The 18005-nt window shown below is 43.4% G+C and overlaps 1 protein-coding gene across 3 annotated transcripts in view; it reads left to right on the forward strand.

The window, feature by feature from the left end:
* Positions 1–10229: 10229 nt before the first annotated feature.
* The window catches only part of LOC108232917 (guanine nucleotide-binding protein G(olf) subunit alpha), a 33434-nt gene continuing 25658 nt past the window's right edge, over positions 10230–18005 (forward strand). Inside the window, exons 1-4 of one of the 3 annotated variants that reach the window (XR_003038925.2) lie at positions 10230–10706; positions 10948–11020; positions 12831–12885; positions 12987–13106. Coding sequence is in view for 2 of the 3 variants with exons in the window: in XM_017411049.3 (XP_017266538.1) it covers positions 10568–10706; positions 10948–11020; positions 12831–12885; positions 12987–13106 (387 nt within the window). In the remaining variant the exon portion in view is untranslated. The remainder of the gene's footprint in view (positions 10707–10947; positions 11021–12830; positions 12886–12986; positions 13107–18005) is intronic. The other 2 variants (XM_017411049.3, XM_017411050.3) reach the window with 2 other exon arrangements.

Raw genomic sequence — 18005 nt, forward strand, 5'->3', positions numbered from 1 at the left:
ACCACTAGACTGATTTTAATGAAACCTTCAGGGAATAATCATCTGATGTGCCTCTACAGCTGATTAACTTTTGGAGCCAAACCGATTCAAGATGGCCGCCACAGCTAGCTGACCTTAAAAAACACAAATAAGGCTGTAATTCAGTCAATTTTGCAGATATTGAGCATAAATTTGGCGTGGTAGTAGCCGAGAGTCATCCACAACAGGCACTCATTGTATAAGAAATTTGCTAAAGAAAGTTTAGCGATAATTGTTGGAGTCAACTGTGTCTGACCGTTAGTTAGCAAGACATCTCATGAACCTCTGGACAATATAATCAGTCAACTTTCAGAGTCAGTCCTATTCAAGATGGCCTCCACAGCTAATCAACACTAGCTGTCATAAAAATGGCAGTGAGTTTTACAGACGCTAAGCTAAAATTTCATTTGGTAGTAGCTGAGAGTCATCAACATCTCGTACGCCATTCCTCGTGGCTTTAAACGACGGGCGATATGCATTCCTTCAAGGAGTGCTAGACCTTTGATTAAATTACTGGTTGGTGATGTTTACAGAATGAAGGACAGCCCTGATAGCTGGCGGTTTATGATGAGCCGTGTTTACCTTGAAGTACTATAGTATTATATAAAGGTGTGACATCTGCTCAGGTACAACAGGTGAAAGCTACAGACCAGATGATTAACTAACACCTCAGCGAGAAAAGAAACTAAAATTAGCACCACGCGAGTAATGCTGGAGGGGCCACGGTCTGCTTTTGTTCTCCTTCCCCTTACATAAATAATCCTGAAGTGTCACAGAAAATAGGCCTGTTGTAGTTCGGTTATATTGTGTCCCATAAGGTGTATTTTAGTACACGATGTTCTTTATGACCGCACACAACAGGTTGAAAGGGTCTGAACTGCTTGATTTTATTTTTATCTAACACAACAAACATAACAATAGATAGATAGATAGATAGATAGATAGATAGATAGATAGATAGATAGATAGATAGATAGATAGATAGATAGATAGATAGATAGATAGATAGATTGTTACTTAGATGTCTATCTATCTATCTATTGCTAGCTAGCTTGCTAGCTAGCTAAACAACAGTCCAGCTAGCTATCAGATAGCTAGCTAGCTAAATAAATACATAGCCATCTATCCAGCTAGATGGCTATGTATTTATTTAGCTAGCTAGCAATTAGAATTAGCAACTATAAAGTTAGGTATGTAAATAGATGGCTGTGTATCAATGTGTTTATTTAGCTAGGTAGCTTGATAATAGATAGTTGTCTAGCTAGATAGATAGCTATTTTGTTATACAACTAATTAGCTAGAAAGATGGCTATGTATCTATCTATCTATCTATCTATCTATCTATCTATCTATCTATCTATCTATCTATCTATCTATCTATCTGTGGCAGCCATCTTGAAAGGAGTTGCCTTTAAAGGCCTATCAGTTGCAGACGTATACATCCAATGTTTACAACTTTGAAAGTTTCATTAAACACCAACCATGAGGTATTTTGTTAACAGACACATGAAAACACACATACATGCGGGCAAAAACACCATCACTCCGCCTTTGCTCGTCGGTGGCAGGTGATAAATATATATAGTTGTAAAACAGAGATTAGTAGTTTTTACTATGATGGATTACTACCGCGTTGCTTTGGCAACAGCATAGTTTAGAGAGCAGTTTAGTGCACCGCAGTAAACAAACTGTACATAGCATTTGTTTGTGTTTTTATAAGCTGTCAAGCTTTTTGCCTTTATAATGCACGCTTAAATTATCTCAAATTATTTTAGAAGTACAGTAGAAGAACTGAGACAAATATACGCATATAAAAAGTTGAAAAGTTGTCTTTTTTAATTAAAATATCTCAATAAATATGCAATGTTACAGAAGTACATGTGGTATTTTGTGAAAAACCTACAATAGCTGCTTATTTTAGTCCTTTATGTTGTTATTGGCTTTTGTGGTGAAGTGATTCATTCTACTGTACAACTTACAGGATTGTTTATTTGTGTAAAATAAATGTTCGGGGCACTAATGAGTTCTTGATGTTTCATATCTCAAAAGCTTGTAACATTTTATACTAAAAGTAGCTTTTCTTGAAGTAATGCATGTCACCAGCTGCCTTGCTCGTCTAAGTTTTAAACAAAGATCTTAATTAATCTGTTGGCGCTCAGAACTGACCTCCGAAAAACAAAAATGGCAACAACTCAGCCAGTTTTACAGATATTCTGCTAACATGTGTTGTTGTAGTAGCTGAGAATCATTCACAACACATACTGACATCTCGTTACATGATGTTATTTTCAAAGTTTGTCCAAAATGACTACCAGTCTATCATTTCCCAGCATAAGATGATTCGTCCAAAGCTCTGGCATGGAAGGTGGCAGGCCTCACAGCAGGTCTAAAAAGTAAAGCGCTTCTTTTCCCAGTATAATAAATGTCCACCAGTTTAATTTCCTGGGTAAACAACCATCGCTAACTACGCAGGAAGAAGAGGTTCATCTTAATGAAGTCACACAGGGAACTGTCATAGATTCTTACAGCTGAATGCTACAGAACGCAGCATGTTTGACTTTTGGATACGGCAAGCCCTTTGTGTATTTATTCACAAAGACTCAAACACAGACTCGTACCAGTAGAACTTTTTTGCCAACTAATGGCAGCTTTGCTTTACTAGTTAACTGTTGTGCCTAAAAGATGTCAACTGTTGAACCAGTGAACCTAAAACTTTGACTAGTTTACTAGTAAATCCAAAGTTAGTCGCACCATTCCATTTAGTATGGTAAGCCCTTTGTGTATTTATTCAATAACATTGAGATCGAGTGTCATTTTCACCCACTAGTTCAACGTTTTGGTGAACTAGTTAAACACACACTTACTAGCGACACTTTTTTTGCCTTGCTAGTTACCCTTTGTGCCGAAAAGATGTCAACTATTCGACTAAAATTCTCTCAACTAGAGAGAATTTTAGAGTTTACTAGCTGAATAGTTATATTTGTAGGTCCAACTGATCGACAAGTGTGCACTTTTGACTAGTTGACTAGCAAGTTAATTTACCATGTAAGGGTTTGTGATGTCTTCTTGTTAACTTGCACAACACAGTTGTCAACTAAAGTGTTACTAGTCGGACTGTTTGTTGAACTAGTTCAGTGTCGCCAACTAGTAGGCGAGAACAACGGCTGATGTCAAGGATGCTGAATAAATACACGAATGGCCTGCCATACAGGGTGTCCCTGTCCACCTCTGTGGTGCTGCACTTATTTCAGAACCGCTGCTGGTTCTCGTCCTCCGGCCTGCAGGTCTCCGGCGGGACTCCTGTTCTGTCCCGCAGAACCGAGGTGGTTTGTGTTCCTCTGAAAGTGGACACCTTTCCAATCGTGTTGCATTTCAAGGCTGCGAACGCTCGCCAATCTGGGTCACTTCGCCCGTTTGCGTCGGCTGCAGGTGTCTACCTGAGTTATGACCGTTAGGGGGAGCAGACGTGCGCACGGGTTGAACCGGTAAGGAAAAGGTGGTAATGAGAACAGCACACGAGGGGACACTCGTACGTGTAGATCAGGGGTAGGCAGAAGAACAAGGAAAACATGCAGGATGGAGGCCTTTGAGGACCAGGATTGGAGACCACTGGTGTAGTTCATGTCTCTCATAAACATCTAGATCAGTGGTCTCCAGTTCTGGTCCTGGAGGGCCACAATCCTGCATGTTTTACTTGTTTCTCTGCTCCAACACACCTGATTTGAATCAACGGGTGATTAACAGGCTTCTGCAGAACATGAAGAGGTGATTTAACCACTGAATCAGGTGTGTTGGAGCAGAGGAACAAGTAAAACATGCAGGATGGTGGCCCTCCAGGACCAGGATTGGACACCCCTGGTCTAGATCCAAGATGGACGCCAAGTGAACTTAAAAAGAAACACAAAAATGCCCATAACTCAGTCAGTTTTACAGATATTAACCTAAAATTTGGAGTGTTAGCAGCTGAGAGGCAGTCCCAACACATATTCTGAGCGCTAACAGATTGCAAAAGAAACTCTGATGATTTTGGTTTAAAACTCTGGCGACGGGCGATATGCAGTCCTTCCAGGAATCTAAGCCTTTAATTATGAGTCTAAATCAGCTGTTTGGGGTCAGATTCTGTCCTGATGTTTGTTTGTTTGGCAGCGCCTCGAAATCCCTAACCGCCTGTTTTGTAACGTTTGTCAGAAATGGCCGAACCCACACAGCGTGTGAGCTGACACGGCTCACGTGGTGTTTTTTTACGGCTTGTCGTCCCGAACCGCCGTCCTGCGTGCGAAACCGCGTTCTGTGAAACCTTCCTCGTGTCCGGAGGCACGCGGCTCGGGCCTCCTTCTTTAAACACCAGCGCAGCGAACTTTGCTTCGGCCGGAATGAGTTTTATCACCGCCAGCCGCTGAACTTTGCTCCCCTCTGAGTTTCCAGTTAATGTCTTCGCTGATAGCAGGTCCCGGAACATGACTTATTGTCACATTTATGGTTCCGATAGCAGGGATTCAGGTGGGACGTGTCCTCATGCTTCTATCAGCTCCGATCTAAGGGAATCACGCCACATCTGAAGGACAATAAACCAGAGCTGTTTTATCAGTTTTTACTGCTGAAGGCGAAAGGGTGCTGATACTAATTTATAATAACGACTCTGTTTTTCGTCTGCCATGTTGGCAGAATTTATTGCCAACCAGAAAACGCATCTTGATGAAACTCAGAGCGCGACCTCTGGGTGTACGTCTGCAACCGATGGCAGCCACAGCTCAGGAAAACGTGTCTCTAAATCGGCCCGTTTTACAAATACTGAGCTAAAGTTTGGCTTGGTGGTGGCTGAGACTCGTCCCGCTAACAGATCACGCAACATGGCACAAGAAAGGAAGAGTTTTAACAAAATATTTAACAGTAAAAACATTTCAAGGACACTAAAATGTAGTTGCTGTCATTTGGACATGTTCCTCGTTCACACAGAACATGCTCCAGTTGTAGTCTGTGTCAGTAAAATAAGATTTATACGCATTAAAAATAAAACTCTTTCAAGTGTAAGACAAAACGCTCATCTTTGAGCGTAATAAATGCTCTTTTAGCCAGTTTGTGTGGATATTAAACCCCAAAAACTGAGGCTGAGGTTTCTGTTTCTGTTGTAAAATGAGCATACCAAACGTCTAAGACAAGAAAATAAATTAAATTAGCGAACGTCACCTTTCACCTCACGTCCCGGGACTAAACGAAGATCCTTCACCATCTCTTAGCGCCTCGGGGATGACTCTCAGCTACAACCTTGTCAAATGTTAGCCGAATATCTGTAAAATTATAGGAGCTGTAGCCGTTTTTGTGCTTGTTTGGGTCTGCCGATTAGCTGCAGTGGCCATCTTGGATCAAACGTGAATCAGTTCATGATTTTCACTAAAACCTGAGATATTTTGCTAACGCTGCAGGCACCCAAACGTGCACACGCAGGCGGTGAACGCTCCTCTTTAAATGTCCGACTGAAAATGAGTGAAGAAGCTGCCAAAATAAACAAATTAAACAATTTTTAGTTGTCTTCAGAAAGCCTGGAGACCGTCTTTAAAAACTCTATGAGCAAAATGTGGGGAAAAAAGAAGAGCGACTCAAGACTTTTGCACAGTTCTGTCTGTATGTTTGGTTGCAGATTATCGAAGCCCAGCTCTTTAAATCCTCATAAGTTTCTGACTAGTTGTTATATCATCCACTAATTACAAATAAGATGTTTAATCAAGTTTTTTAAATTATTTTTTTTAGCGTAAGAAGACATTTATTTAAACATATTGCTCACATTTAATTAGAAATTAGCATGCAGTTGTTAAAAATAACATTTCAACATCTGTTTCTGAACTATTTCAACACAAATGCGTCGTCAAAAATATTAAATATCGTCCCATTTTTATTATTTTTGTCGTTCAGACTTGGTTTGAAACAAGCTCGTTGTGATTTCATGTTTCCAGTTGGATAAAATACTCAGTTTTTCAGGATTCAATTAAAAAAAATATTAAATGTCACGCCCTTTTTGTCTAGTTAAGAGCAAGCCACAAGAGCTAAATATAAATATCAAGTGCTTCTTTAAAAAACAATAATTTATGCAGCTTCTTGTGTCATTCATGGAGCTGACAGCCTGCAATGCGCCGTCCGACCACTAGAGGGAGCTGCGCGTCAGCCTCTGGTGTTGACCTTGCTTTTTAAGGTGGAAAGACTGGATTTGCCTTTTTTTTCACATCAGAGGCGCAGGTTACAAATAGTGTGTTTATTGTTGCACCACTCCAGGTGAAGTGAGAGTTTCTGGGATGATTTGCATGCTGCAGAACCTTCTGCTAATTTCACTACAGGAAATGTGTGTTTTTTGCATCGTATTTCCATAATGGAGGCAAAAAGAATGTCTTTTTATACAAGCGCTGTTCATCTGAAACACACCTGGCTGCATGTTGGTGACGAGGTCGTGGTGTCAGGTCCAGCTTCAGCTCGGGCCGTGTTTTATTTTCCTTTATTTATTTTAAAATAAAAATAATAAAATAAAGCTGTAGCCGTTGGTGGGGCTGAATGCAGAGAGCACAGAGGTGTCTGTGTGAAGAGCAGCGATGGTTAAAGAGAGGTCCGGCCATCACAAACCGCACCGCGTTTTGTGTCAAACCACAGGAAGCTAAACACGACACAACGCGGCGGATTCAGTTTCTCTCTTGCTTCGACGAAACCGTGACGTTCCACTCCTTCCTCCCCTCCCCGAGAGAGAGAGAGAGAGAGAGAGAGAGAGAGAGAGAGAGAGAGAGAGAGAGAGAGAGAGAGCAGCCTGCTGCTGCGAAAAATCAACAAATCAACAAAACTGAACAACAGTTAAAAACAAAAGTGATTCGGGTTTATCAGGCATGGCTGTGTGGATGAAAGGCGTAGAAACAGGAAGTGCAGCCTCCCTGCACGCCTGCGTGAGTTCGTTTGGACGGATTTCATCGAAACTCTCAGAAAGGAATCGGATTAACTTTTGGAGTTGACCCCATCCAAAATGGCCGGCCCAGCTAAGCCACCTCAGCAAACACAGAGAAACCTCTGACTGCCGCTAACGAGCTAAAGTTTGTCTCGAAGGTAGCTGAGAGTCATCCCCGAAACGCAGTCTGTCGTGTCTGTTAGCGAAATATCTCGTGAACCACGGGACAGATTTTAATGAGACTCTCGGATGTCCCTCTACGGCCGATTCACTTTTTGAATCGGTGAAATTCAAGATGGCCGCCACAGCCAACTGTTAGCAAAACATCTCGCCCCCACCCTATAGCCGGACGGATCAGAGTAAGACTCGGAGGTCGTAGTCGCTGGCCTCACATCTGGAACTCGATAACGTTTTTGATGTAGACCCATCCAAGATGGCGGCCACATATTAGACGACACAACAAAACAAAAACGGCTGCAACTCGGTCAGATTCACAGAGACTGAGCTAAAACAGGGTGGTAGTAGCTGAGAGTCGTCCACGATGCCTGGCGACATCGCGTGATATCGCTCGTCTTTTGGCTCCGCCTTTAAGTGGATCTTAAAGTAACGGCGTTGACAGACGCCATGAACAAAAACATCTTGTTGTTCTGCTCTGTCGTCTTGGGCTGATTCTTTTTTTTTTTTTTTTTTTTTTTTTTGCTGGGTAAACATGTAAGAGCAAAGTAAACGGAGCGCTGCGCTGAGCAATTATTTATCTTGATCACCTGTTTGTATTTGCTGAGGCGTGGCGTTCGGAGGTGTGTGAACCGTCCCCTGACCGTGCCCGGTTTGGAAAACTCACCTGCTGTAAATTTATACGGCTGTTCCTTCGTTTTATTAGCTCACCTATTACAGGAAGGCTTTGCTCTTTGGACCGTGTGTTTCGTTGGAGGGCTGATCGCCGCTTCGTGGCGAGAGGGCGTCCTCACCTCCGCCTGCGTCTGGCTGTCGCCCACGACGACGGCGGCGGCGACGTCTTCGTCCCCGTCTCTCAGCGAAACATCCCGCGAACCGCCGGGCGGATTCTAGTGACGCCTGAAACTGTTTTCTGGAGTCAACCCCGATTCAAGATGGCCGCCACAGCCAGCTGACCACGAAAAACACATAACAGTTCAAGCAGTTTTACAGATACTGAGCTAAAATTTGGCGTGGAAGTAGCTGAGAGTCCTCCCCGATACGTTCTCTGAGCACCGACCGCTTGTGTGTTTTAAAACTCTGGAGATGGTTTAGAGTTCAGTTTGTACCGTTTCTTTAAAGAAAACGAGACAAAGCTGCTTCTGAAAAGTTCGAACGGGACGTAACTCCTCCTTACTCGTCTGGTTTGGCACTAAAAGTTACAAAGAGGTAGAAACAGTTTATAAATCGACTTAAAAATGCAGAAACAGGTGAAAACGTTACGTGTGGTCTTCAGACTTTGTTCAAAAACAGTCTGATAAATGCATTAATATTTAAAAAGTAGCATTTCTTAAAGGAATGCATATCACCCGCTGCCTTTCATCCAGAAGTTTTAGATTTAAATCGTCTTACGTTGAGAAATGATCCAGTTACAACCATTTGGATCAAACCTTGTAAATAAAGTTATGTGTAATATTTACAGTATCATAAGTATATGCTGTGGATGACTCTCAGCTACTACCTTGTCAATTTTTAGCTAAATATCTATAAAAATGGCTGAGTTATGGCCATTTTTTTGCTGGCTAAAGTTTGTTAGCTGTGGCGGCCATCTTTAGTTTGACTGACCTCAAAAGTTAATCAGTTGTAGATGTAGATCTAATGGTTAGTTTGTGAAAGTTTCATTAAAATCTGTCAAGTGGTTGATGAGATATTTTGCTAACAGACAGACAGGGTTGACTCTAACAGTTTACGGTCATTTTTTTTAGTAAAGATGTTTCAGAATGAGTAGCTCAGAATATATGTTGGGGGTGACTCTCAGCTACTACCACACCAAATTTCAGCATAGTATCTGTAAAATTGACTGAATTATAGTTGTTTTTGTCAGTTGGCTGTGGCGGCCATCTTGAACTGGAACGGCGCCAAAACTCAATCAGTTGTAGAGGCACGTCGAATGTTCATTTCCTGAAAGTTTTGTTGAAATTTATCCAGTGGCTCGTGTGATATTTTGCTAACAGACGAACGGGGTCGACTCCCAAACAGTGAACGGCAAAAATTTTAAAGACAGGTCGTCTGCAACACTACAGTCCTCGCAGCAAGCGTTGGGGATGACTCTCAGCTACTACCACGTCAAATCTTAGTTCTGCATCTGCAAAAATGACTGAGCCACGGCTATTTTTGTTCCGGCTAACTTCGATTGGCTGTGGCGGCCATCTTGAATCGGGCTGACTCCAAAAGTGAGTGAATCGTAGATGTATATCCGGTAATTACTTCATGAGAGTTTCGTTAAAATCCGTCCAGTGGGTCACTAGATATTTTGTTATAATGTATATAAAAATGGCTGGGCAGGGTGGCCAAAGGGGGGGAGGGGGGGAGCAGCAGATTTATAGGGGAGGTCATTGCCCCCACTGGACAACCATTTTGTGGCGCCCCTGGATTCAGTTTGTGAACTTTATTCCATTATTTTTATTATTTCATATGTGTATATGGGTGTGTTTTAAAGTGTTTAAGGAGGCTAAGGGTTAGCATAAAGCGTGTTTTTTTAAAAACCCAGTAAATACACGGAGCCTGTAGGGGTCATCTATCAGCCTGGAAGCCAGCAAATAGACCCAGCCCCTCTACAGCAGCGCGGAGGCGGTTGAGCTCGCACTTCCTCTAACTTTTTTCTCGTTTTTGTTTATTTATTTATTATTTTTTTCGGTTTAGTTCGATACCTGTACAGGGAGAGGGGGGGTAAAAAAAAAAAGAGGGACTACATCCGCAGTGGCTCCCGCGTCGTTATAAAACGCCACCTCCCCACCGGGCAGGGGGGGCGCTGCTGCTGATGGTGGTTGTTACAGTTTAACGGACGGGCTGGGTTTTTTTATTTTTTATTTTCCCACCTCCACGGTCCGCGGCTACTTCCTGGTGCCACAGCGAGAGGCAGTGCTGAGTTAAAGAGGCAGAAACGCGGACAGAAAAAAGAAAACGGCAACCGAGAGGAGAGGAGCGGGGCTCGGAGACGTGATAGGAACAGTTGACCGGATTCCCAGAAATTAAACATCTTACCCCCCCCCCCTTCCTCCCTCTTCCTCCTCGTCCTCCTCCTCCTTATTTTATTTTATTTTTACGTTTCGCTCCGACGACGAAGAAGAAGAAGAAGAAGGAGAAGAAGAAGAAGGAGCCTCGCAGAGATTTTTCTCCGTTTTTACACCCTCCCCTCTCTCTTCTCTTCCCCCCTTTTTTATTTATTTTTTTGTTAATTTTTAAACCTTATTTTACAGCAGGCTCATTTCTCTGGAGGGGGGATTTATTTTATTTTATTTTATTTTGTTTTATTGTTGTTTTATCCCCCCCTCCTCCCTCCCTCCCTCCCTCCCCCTTCTCCTCCTTCAACCGCAGCATCATTCCGGGTGTCATCATCATCACACACACATACATACACACACACACACACACATTTTTTTTGGTACCGATTCCGCAAGGAAAGGGTGACGGAAGATGGGTTGTTTGGGCAACAGCAAGACAGAAGACCAACGCATCGACGAAAAGGCGCAACGGGAAGCTAATAAAAAGATCGAGAAGCAGCTCCAGAAGGAGAGGCAGGCGTACAAAGCGACGCACAGGCTGCTATTGCTGGGTAAGCTAGGTTAGCTCGATGCTAACAGCTAGCCCCGTTTGACAGCGCTAGCAATAACATGTCATGGAGGAGGTGGTGGAGGAGGAGGGGGGGTGGATGTAGCTTTGTGTCCGCGGTGTAGCAATTAGCTAGCTTGTTTAACCCCACCGCGTTTGTTCTCGTCTTTGTGTGTTTTTATTTTTATTTTATTTGTTGTTTTTCTTCCTTCTCCTCCCTCCCTCCCCCCCCCCCTTATCCGAAGGTGCGGGAGAGTCCGGAAAGAGCACCATCGTGAAGCAGATGAGGATTCTACACGTCAACGGCTTCAACGCTGAGTGAGTCCCTCTGGGTTTTATTTTACCATTTAATTTCGTTTTATTTTATTTTTCCCTCCCCTCTCCTCCCCCCCACACACGGTGGAGGCCTGTCACTGCAGCAGCCGGGCCCTCTGCCTCCCCCCTCCCTCCCCCCATGCTAATAATCCAGTTTTGTTCCCCTTTTTTTTTGGTTGTTGTTGTAATTATTTCGTGTGAATCTCGGTGTCACGCAGATAATCCTCCCCTCCCTCCCTCCTCTTCCTCCTCCCGGCTTCATGTCAGGGAGTGAAGGTTGTAATCGACAGGCCTGTATTGATGATTTTGTTGTTTTTTTTTTTTGTTTTTTTTTAGCTGCATTGCATTGATCTTAACTGTGGTCTGTCCATTTTTAAAAAAAACAGGCTCATGGAAATCCTCCCCTTGTGCTTAAATTTGAACTATTTGTACAGGAAGTGAGTCTGTTTGACATTAAAAAATAATAAAATAAAGCATGGTCCTCTTATCATCTTGGGCCTTTAAATGACTTAAATAAAATATATTTTAGGAAATAAAGGCTCAAACCTCGTGAATGAATGCGAGATCTGAAGTAGGTGTCGGGGATGACTCTCAGCGACTACCACGCCGAATTTTAGCTCCTTATCTGTAAAATGTGATTTGTTTATAGCCGTTATTGTGTTTGGATAAGGCAGATTATCTGTGGCGGCCATCTTGAATCGATCTGAATCCACGAGTTAATCGGTTATAGATGATAACGTGCTGCGTTTCACTAAAGTTCGTCCAGTGGTTCAGGTGATATTTGGATAACAGACAACCAGTTTTGACTCCAGTATATAATGCTAAAGTGTGCAGCCCTCTGAATACGTGCTGGGGATGACTCTCAGCTACTACCACGCCGAATTTTAGCTCCTTATCTGTAAAATTTGGCTTGTTTATCGCTGTTATTGTTTGATAAGGGAGACTAGCTGTGGCGGCCATCTTGAATTAGGGCTGAATCCAAAAGTTCATCAGTCATAGATGCACACCCAGTGATTACACGCTGAGAGTTTCACCAGGGTCCGTCCAGTGGTTCAGGAGATATTTTGCTAACAGACAAGCAGGAAGTTAAAGCTAAACTGTGTAGCCCTCTGAGTACATGTCGGGGATGACTCTCAGCTACTACCACGCCAAACTTTAGCTCTGTATCTGTAAAATCTGGCTTGTTTTTAATAATTGTCTTTGTGTTTTGATTAGGTAGACTAGCTGTGGTGGCCATCTTGAAAAGGGTTAAATTCACGAGTTGATCGGTTATAGATGCTAACGTGCTAATGCTAAAGTGTGTAGCCCTCTGAGTTTGTGTTGGGGATGATTCTCAGCTACTACCACACCAAACTGTACTTCAGTGTCTGTAAAACCGAGAGCTTTTACCGTTTAGGTTCGCAAAGGTCGCTTAGCTGTGGCGGCCATCTTGAATGTTAGTCGGTGATGGAGTGAAGACATTACCGCCTTCTGTGGAGGGTGATAATGTTTAATACATTGTTGTTCCTGCCCCCGCACACATTTTGATATTTAAATTTAATCCTTCCTGGTTTAGTTGTAAACATAAAGTTTTTGTCTCGTCCCTCTGTGGCTGATATTAAAAGTAAAAAAAGTCAAAGTTTCAGACCCGAAGGATAAGAGAGCGCCGTCAGAAATGAACATTTTTAGCTCAGACAGCGTGCAAAATGTCCATTTAAAATAATTTTCCATCCTGACTCTACTTTTTTTTTTTTTCTTGGATCCACGTGTTGTCATTTCTCGTGGACGGTGTGTTTTTTTTGTTTTTCATCACGTCTCTCTTGTCCCCACGCAGAGAGAAGAAACAGAAAATACAAGATATTCGGAAAAACGTGAAGGATGCCATAGTGGTGAGTTTCATTTAAGAAAAAAAAAAAAACAAAAGCATCGATTCCACCGCCGTCTCCATCCGGACTAATACCTCTTCTTTTGTTTCTCCCCTGGTTTTTAGACTATAGTGTCTGCGATGAGCACTTTAATACCTCCGGTCCCGCTAGCCAATCCAGAGAACCAGTTCAGAATCGAGTACATCAAAAGCATAGCACCACTCTCCGACTTTGACTATCCGCAGGTAAGACGCTCCGCAGATCTCCGACCTGTGAGCTGCGCGTTGTTTCCTCTCTGAACGTGCGCCTGCATGGGCGGAACACGGCTTTGCTGTTCCATCCGAAGGTATGCCGGCCGGCCGACATAGATCTCAGAGATACAGCTGCAGGTTTTTAGCTGGAATTTTTTTTTTTTTTTTGCCAGTGTTTTGCTTTCGGTTTTTATTTCCCAGTTAAATTTTGTTTGTCGGAGCTCAGAAGCCCCGGTTGGTTTGTTCTGGGGGGGGGAGGTCACGACGGAAATGACAGGTTGCAGAGCACACACCATTTATTTATTTATTTATTTATTTATTTATTTTAGCGTCTGATCAGTCATTCAATACCACAAGGTCACGTGATGGAAATGCAGATAATGTTTTACATAATTCTGAAAGTCTTCCTTGTCTGACGCCACAAAGCAGGAACGGAGCCAAAGATAACTTTTACCGGAACCCGACAGACGAATTGGAGTTTAATGTGGATGAGATGCGGGGTTAGTGTCTCGTCTCAGCTGATGTGATGTAACTGAGGTAACGAGCACATTTCAAATCAACGGTACTGATTTTTACTGATCAGTAGTCCTCAAGTTGATTCAGACTCCTCCAGCGATTCCTTAAAAACAAAACAACAAATCGAGCAACTTTTTCTGGTAATGCTGAAAACTTTCTAAGACTTTGGGGTCCGGTTTAGATTCGATCCATCTCCTGGAAGCACATGACTTTGATTTTTAAAATCAGATGAGCCTGCTGCACTAGCTGGCGCCGTGACTTTTGTGTTTTCACGACCGCACTTCGGTTTCGAGCGTGAGAACCATGCCGACAACGCCAACGTCCATGAGGTTGCTGTTCCTTTTGAATTATAAATCTTAAAAGAAAAACAGATTCATGAACATGTCTACGTCTGACTGACTGGGGCCATCCCAACTCTCCCGCTTTCAGGCGAGCTGAGCTCCCCTGTCGAACCATTCCTCCATTTTTAAAAAAACGTTCACTCTGAGACCCGCTTTTAAAACGTTTCAGCGTCGGAGAAGCTAATCGCTCTTCTCAACTTGGGCTGCAACTCATGATTCTTTCAGAAAATCAAGTAAATATTTCAGTTTCTCTCTGCTTCCTGTGAGCATCGCCCCGATGGCGCCGCTTTAATCTGACAAAACTAATCGGATGCATTTATCGTTTTTATTTTTTAGGAGGAAACACTTTAGTCAGTACACACTGAAATGCGGTAAATATGTGAAAGTAGTTTTTGTTGTTTTAAACAAAAAAAGTGCAAATATGTCACCAAAAAATGGCCACGAGTGAGTCTGGAAGTCCAAAAGTTTAAAGAAGCTTCAAATTAAATGAATTAATTACAGTCTGGAGTTTATAAACAGTGAAGTCTCAGATTTATTTTTACAGTGTGGTACTGTTTTATATCAAATAAACCAAAAAACTGATTAAATATTTTACAAATGAGTTATTTGCGTTCGATGAAAGAGGGTTAACGTTTAGATAAAAACTAAAATTCTGCAGAATCTCCGCTTCTCTCCTTTACCGCTCCCAACTCGTCCCATTTTTATAAAACTGAACGATGTTTGCTCAACTGAGATGAACGTTAGGAAACGCGCTGACTTTAGTCATAAAACTTACTGAAAGCTGCCGTCTTCGCTCCAGGCGGACCGGCCCTCGCAGGCAGACCGGTCCTCGCTTTCTGACTGGCCCGGGTCCGTCCGAGCTGGAGGCGGGGGGGGACACCCTGGACACGTCTCCAGTCCAGCACAGGGACGCGTAGAGACAAACGAGACAAAACGAGACATTCGCGCTCTGACTCACAGGGACAATATAGAGTTACCAGTTAACCTGACGTGCACGCGTTTGGTCAGCAGGAGGAAAGGCTCAAGTCTGGGAGGCGATCCCACGACCTTCCCTAACCGCCGCTCCACCGAGCAGAAATATGCAACTCGTAAACAACGAGCACCAAAATAAAAACCAAACCAGACTCTTTGGAGTCACTTCTGCTGGTCCCAAACCCGGACAAACGACAGAAGGAAACTAATTTTCAGTTCAGACATTTTAGCTTTTTTTTTTTTTTTGGAGTTCCAGTTCTTCTCACGTTCTGAGTTTTAGGACAAATTAAAAGATTTCTCCAACGACTGCAAACTGCGATTCAGCTCAAACAACCAAACTACATTTAGTTTTCCAGTTTAGTCCCCCCCTCCACCCCCCAGCAGCTTTATTTAACGCCACGTCACGAGAGCACCCATTAATGTTGGCTGGGTGTTTGTTTCCTGGCGGCGCCTGCTGTGGCGGGCGACGCTGCGCGATGCGAGTCGGCGTTGAGTCCCCCCCCCGCCCACCCGCCCGGCCCGGNCGCGGCTCTGTTTGGACCCGCCTGTGCTTGTCGTCAGTCTCAGGCTTCACTTGTGTCACCGCTGCGTTGGCGCTCAGTGCCACCAGGCGTGACGCCCAACATCCCATCGGCAGCCGGCGGCGCCGTTCGGAAACGTGGAAAACTCTGGACAGGTGATGTCATGTTGGACAATAACCTGGAACTCCTCAAGTTTCTCCATAAAAATAATTGAGAGTTAGGATTTTATTACAACCTCTAAGATTACATTTTGTCCCATTTTGCAACCGATACGATTAATTCATCTTAATATTGTGCTTTTTGTTCATTAAATCTCAGAAAAAAGTGAAAAGTCAGTGTTTTTACTATTTACTAAATAAAAACTAAAATTTAGTTGAAATTTTCTAACTTGATTATAGATAAATCATTAAGTTTTTTGGTTATTATTTTAAAAAATCTATAAATTTGAATAGTGGAACAATGAGAGAAATTTAGTTTGAAGGTATAATTTTAATAATCATATTCCCGATTGATGGTTTGGATCCGTTTGTTCGGATTGAACCAACTTTTTGTGCATTGTTGTTAAATAAAACGACATCTTCGGGTCGTACCTCACTGGTCTGCGGCTAGTTGGCGAGCGGTGTTCGTGGAGGAGTTCCCCCAAAACGTCTGGAGACGTTGGCGTGGATTTTCAGTCGAGGCTCGCAGAACTTCCTGCTTGGATTTCCTTTCACGGCTGTCTGTATGGGAGCTCTGAACGTCCAGGTCTAAAAGTTATTAGTAGTAATTATTTCAAACCTGGTCCAAACTGGACTCCAGGAGATTCAGTCATAAATGTGCTGCTGAGCTGAGTTAAGTGTGAGTCTGGGTTCAGAAAAAGGGCCGAGATTTTCAGAATCTGGACTTTCTCTTTGGCTTGTTGATTCGCAGGCAGCTCAGAAATAAAGATATATCAGCAGGCCGCCGTGCCAGCGGGTCTCAGGTTGTAGATTTTTGGGCGTATCTTTTATATTTCGGGCACATTTCCCCGTTTGCCGTGTCTCAGGCTTCATGAGCAAACGCTCCCTACTCCAGTTTGGGATGACAGTTGACCCGTGACGCGGAAAAGCACCGATCCAAACGGTCTCCTATGCAAATGGAAACAAATGCCACTGCTGTAGCAACATTAGCCGCTCAACGGTGTCCGTCGACTGAAGTGAAGCAAATTCAAATGAGCCTTGGCCCCCGTTTCGCTTCACGTTCACGTTTCTCTTGCAGACACGTCGCTCAGCGTTCCCCCTGTCACTGTAACCGAGTAAACCGTGAAAAGAGTGATCGTATCGTAGTTATCGAGCAAGAATTCGATGTTTATTTCTTATAGAAGTTGTTTTGAATGAGCTTTGTATCATCTCCAGTTTTCTGAATGATCTTTTAAGGAATTGGACCTTAATTAAACAGTTGAGGATTCCTGGTTTGGGGCAGAAAGCGGCATTGAGAGCTGATCTGGGTTTTTGTTTTTCTGTTTTAGAACCGTGTTATGAAAGCTAAAAAGTCTCTGGCTCTCCCTTTTTTTTGCTCTCTTTAAGCTAAATTCGTCCATAGTCTTTGACTGAAATAAGCCTTGAAAGTCGGGTCTTGTTGGGTCGGGCTGTTATCTAACGCTGATACACAGTTTGAGTCCAGTCCGTGAGGGGACGATTGTATACCCGGGACGGTTTAGGTCCAAAGGTTTCTGCAGGACGCAGCTGAAGGACTTTTCAGATTAAAGATGCAAACTGTTTGCTCCACAGGACGGCCGCGGTACGTGAAATGAGATGTAGGTCGTTTTGCTCCATCTCAGCCTGACCCATATGACTGAATCGACGTTGCATCACGAAACTTGTGCTCGGTTAACTAAGAGGACCCGCTTTCTGTCGGAGCCAGCGCCAAATTAGCATCTTCCGGCCGATGTGGACGCAGGCCGAGGGAGTCACAGGAAAGAGTTAAAAGAAAAAACACTTTTGTTAAAGCAAATTCCCTCCTGGTCTCTTTGTGTGTTATCAGTTCCTCTGTAGGGCACTGCAGCACACACTGCATTTATTGAAAAGTCCAGTGTCACACGCTTCTGTGGAAAAGAGCCCTAAGGACCATACTCCCACCCCCCACCCCACTTCCACCTCCTCATCCTCACTTTGTCAAGCCCCAACCATCCTAATCTGACCCTTTTCTAGGACTCCGAGCCCCTTGGTGTCTGCTGGTGTGTCTGAGCGGAATCGGCGCTGTTGAGTTTTCTTAATATTTGCATTAAAGATTTACTGTAAGTGAGGAGGAAACAGAAAGCAAACATGGCTCCGTTTTTTAAAAAGTCTTCTTGTTTTTTGCGAGTTTGAGACGGCATGTTGCAGGAAATCAAGCTCCGGTTGTGTATAACTGATCCATTTTAGGAGCTTTAATATTCAAAGTGTTTGTGTTATCATTAACGTCCCTTCCTCTGTGACGCCACTCTGGATCAGTGGATTCTCTCCGTGTTTAATCACCGGATCTGCCGAGAGGAGATCTCTCGAAGCATGTGATCGTTCATCGGGCTTCGTCCCCCCCCCCCCCCC

Source organism: Kryptolebias marmoratus, linkage group LG20, assembly GCF_001649575.2.
Source record: "Kryptolebias marmoratus isolate JLee-2015 linkage group LG20, ASM164957v2, whole genome shotgun sequence".
Taxonomy (NCBI): Eukaryota; Metazoa; Chordata; class Actinopteri; order Cyprinodontiformes; family Rivulidae; genus Kryptolebias; species Kryptolebias marmoratus.